General features: G+C 43.2%; 1 protein-coding gene across 1 annotated transcript in view; it reads left to right on the top strand.

The window, feature by feature from the left end:
• Window positions 1-2,500, top strand: part of gpsm1b (G protein signaling modulator 1b) — a 73,212-nt gene that overhangs the window by 44,703 nt on the left and 26,009 nt on the right. Inside the window, exon 11 of the mRNA XM_063210527.1 lies at window positions 570-734. Coding sequence (XP_063066597.1) covers window positions 570-734 — 165 coding nt within the window. The remainder of the gene's footprint in view (window positions 1-569; window positions 735-2,500) is intronic.

The raw sequence follows: 2,500 nt of genomic DNA, 5'->3' as shown, positions 1-2,500 counted from the left end.
CCACCCCTGAATTGATCCAAAAGAAACTAAAGAACATTAATAATGCATTGATTAAGGATGTTAAGTTATTTTAAAAAACATTTGTATGGCTTAATTGGACAGGAAGTGAAGGTGGAGATAGGAAGGAAACAGAATTGCATAAAGTAGAAGTAGAAGTACTCTTAGATATGTACATACAGTATGTAAATCGAACGTTCTAGCGTTAGTTCTGGTCAGACCATGGTAGGCCTATTAAAGAGCTGCTGCTTATTTGTCCCAAGTGTTCTAGATCAGCTAATCAACCTCATGGGCAGTGAATTAATTTATGGGCAGGTGCATTAGCTCACTGCGCAACATGTACAGTAATATAACAGCAATACTGTATGTTTGTCTGCATTATATGTATACGTATGTAGACTTTTAGACACCGTCATTTCCTTGGGGATCAATAAAGTTACTCTACTCTACTTTAATTTTAATTCATTAAATAAAAATTGTATTATATATTATAATTTTGATAAAATTGACGTTAATAAAGGGAGATAAAATGATGTTGTTTGATGGGATGTTGTTTTTTTGCCCTTGACTAGAATGGCGACGGCCATGACATGGACGGAATATCACGGCGGTCGAAGAGCCAGCTCTCCAACGCCAGTGGCCGCAAGGGCTACGCCGACAGCCAATCATCAGACGAGCGGCAGTGGCTAGACTCACCTGTGGATACCGACGACATCACCGTACAGGTGTCCCCACCGGTAGGTCCTCTGGTCCTGTGTGTGTGTGTGTGTGTGTGTGTGTGTGTGTGTGTGTGTGTGTGTGTGTGTGTGTGTGTGTGTGTGTGTGTGTGTGTGTGTGTGTGTGTGCGCGTGTGTGTGCGCGTGTGCGTGTGCGTGTGCGTGTGCGTGTGCGTGTGTGTCCAGATGAGTGCCATTGGCTGGACTCACCTGTAGATCACTCTTGTCCATTGTTGTTCACCGTTGTGGTTCATTGATGTCTGATTGGTGTGTGTAATAACGGTTTGGTCAATAGAGTGCAGTGGAGCGAAAGTCAACAGACACTGACCCTTTAATAGCCTTTGTCTTGTGATTGAGTGGCCATAAGTAGGGCTGTGTATAGTACTGTCTCTGACTGCCATGGCAACAAGCCTGGGTCAGTCAAGGGGCTGATTTTGTAGCCTGATTATCATCGACTTTCAAATGTCCTTGAGACTTGGTCTGACCAAGATCATAACAATTAATGTTTCCCAAATGGCATGGTTGACCCGCCTCCCTAGGTTTGCTACTGGTTGACTGGTTTCCAACAAAGTGGGTGAAGTTCCCATTTTTTCGGGAGATCAGAAACGATATTTACATTGTTCTTGGCCTGACTGCAAGCAAGACCGGAGACATTGTGTCACTTGGAGGGCGCTGCCTGGCTTTGTACCTCATAGACCCAGGTTCAAATATCGGTGAGGCGCGGTGACTGTCATATACTGAACAGTTATCCTTGTAAAATCACCATTTAGCTGAAAGTGGTCTTGCCAGGCATTCCCTTTGCCCAGCCCCTCAGCCCTTGCTCTTGTAATGTAGAAAAGTACATGTAAGATATGCAGTTACTTGATGCCGGCGTCATACCGATGACATATCAGTGTCATAATAGTGTTAAAACAGTGTCATGACACAGTCGTGACGGAGTCATAAATATTTGTCATGACACAGTCATGACGAAGTCATAAACATGGTGTCAGTGTCCTAAATGTTTTATGGTCATGAAAAGTTGATGAAGTGACGAATGTCACTTAATGATAAAGTCATAAAATGTTTGACATTGACACATGAATGACTACATTATGACACTTCTATGACATTGTTATGTCATGGGCATGACGCCTGCGTCAACTAAAGTGTTACCAGATATACTGTAAGGAAAATATGGAAAGTAAGATGTACTGTATATGTATATGTACTGTATATTTTCAGCCCAGCTGCATCAGAGCATTGACTCTGCCACTGCACGTCCTCCCCCATGCTCTGAGTGTGATTTGATTGGTCATTTGCCCTGTCGTCAGCTTCTAGAATGCCAGTCTGATTGTGACCTCATCAGGCAGGTTTATATGCGGCTGGTTGGCTGGGAATGGTGTTCGCTCGCCAATTTGTAGCCAGCGCGTTGGCTGTCAAATCATTACGCTTAGCCTTTAGCATTGACACATATTACATATTACATATTGTGTGTGTGTGTGTGTGTGTGTGTGTGTGTGTGTGTGTGTGTGTGTGTGTGTGTGTGTGTGTGTGTGTGTGTGTGTGTGTGTGTGTGTGTGTGTGTGTGTGTGTTTTTGTGCATCTGTATGTTCCTGTAATGCATGTTGAATGAGTTCATAAGGATATATTGTACAGCTGAATATGAATGAGAGTTCTTAGTTCACAAATATAGCACAGGATGTGATGACGCTGAAAGACACACATACACACACAAACACATATATACACACATACCTCTCTTGCTCTGGCTTTCTCTCTCTCTCTCGGTCTCTCAGTCACACACA

The sequence above is a fragment of the Engraulis encrasicolus genome, chromosome 11 (genome assembly GCF_034702125.1).
Source record: "Engraulis encrasicolus isolate BLACKSEA-1 chromosome 11, IST_EnEncr_1.0, whole genome shotgun sequence".
Classification (NCBI taxonomy): domain Eukaryota; kingdom Metazoa; phylum Chordata; class Actinopteri; order Clupeiformes; family Engraulidae; genus Engraulis; species Engraulis encrasicolus.
This window is presented reverse-complemented; position numbering and strand designations above follow the sequence as displayed.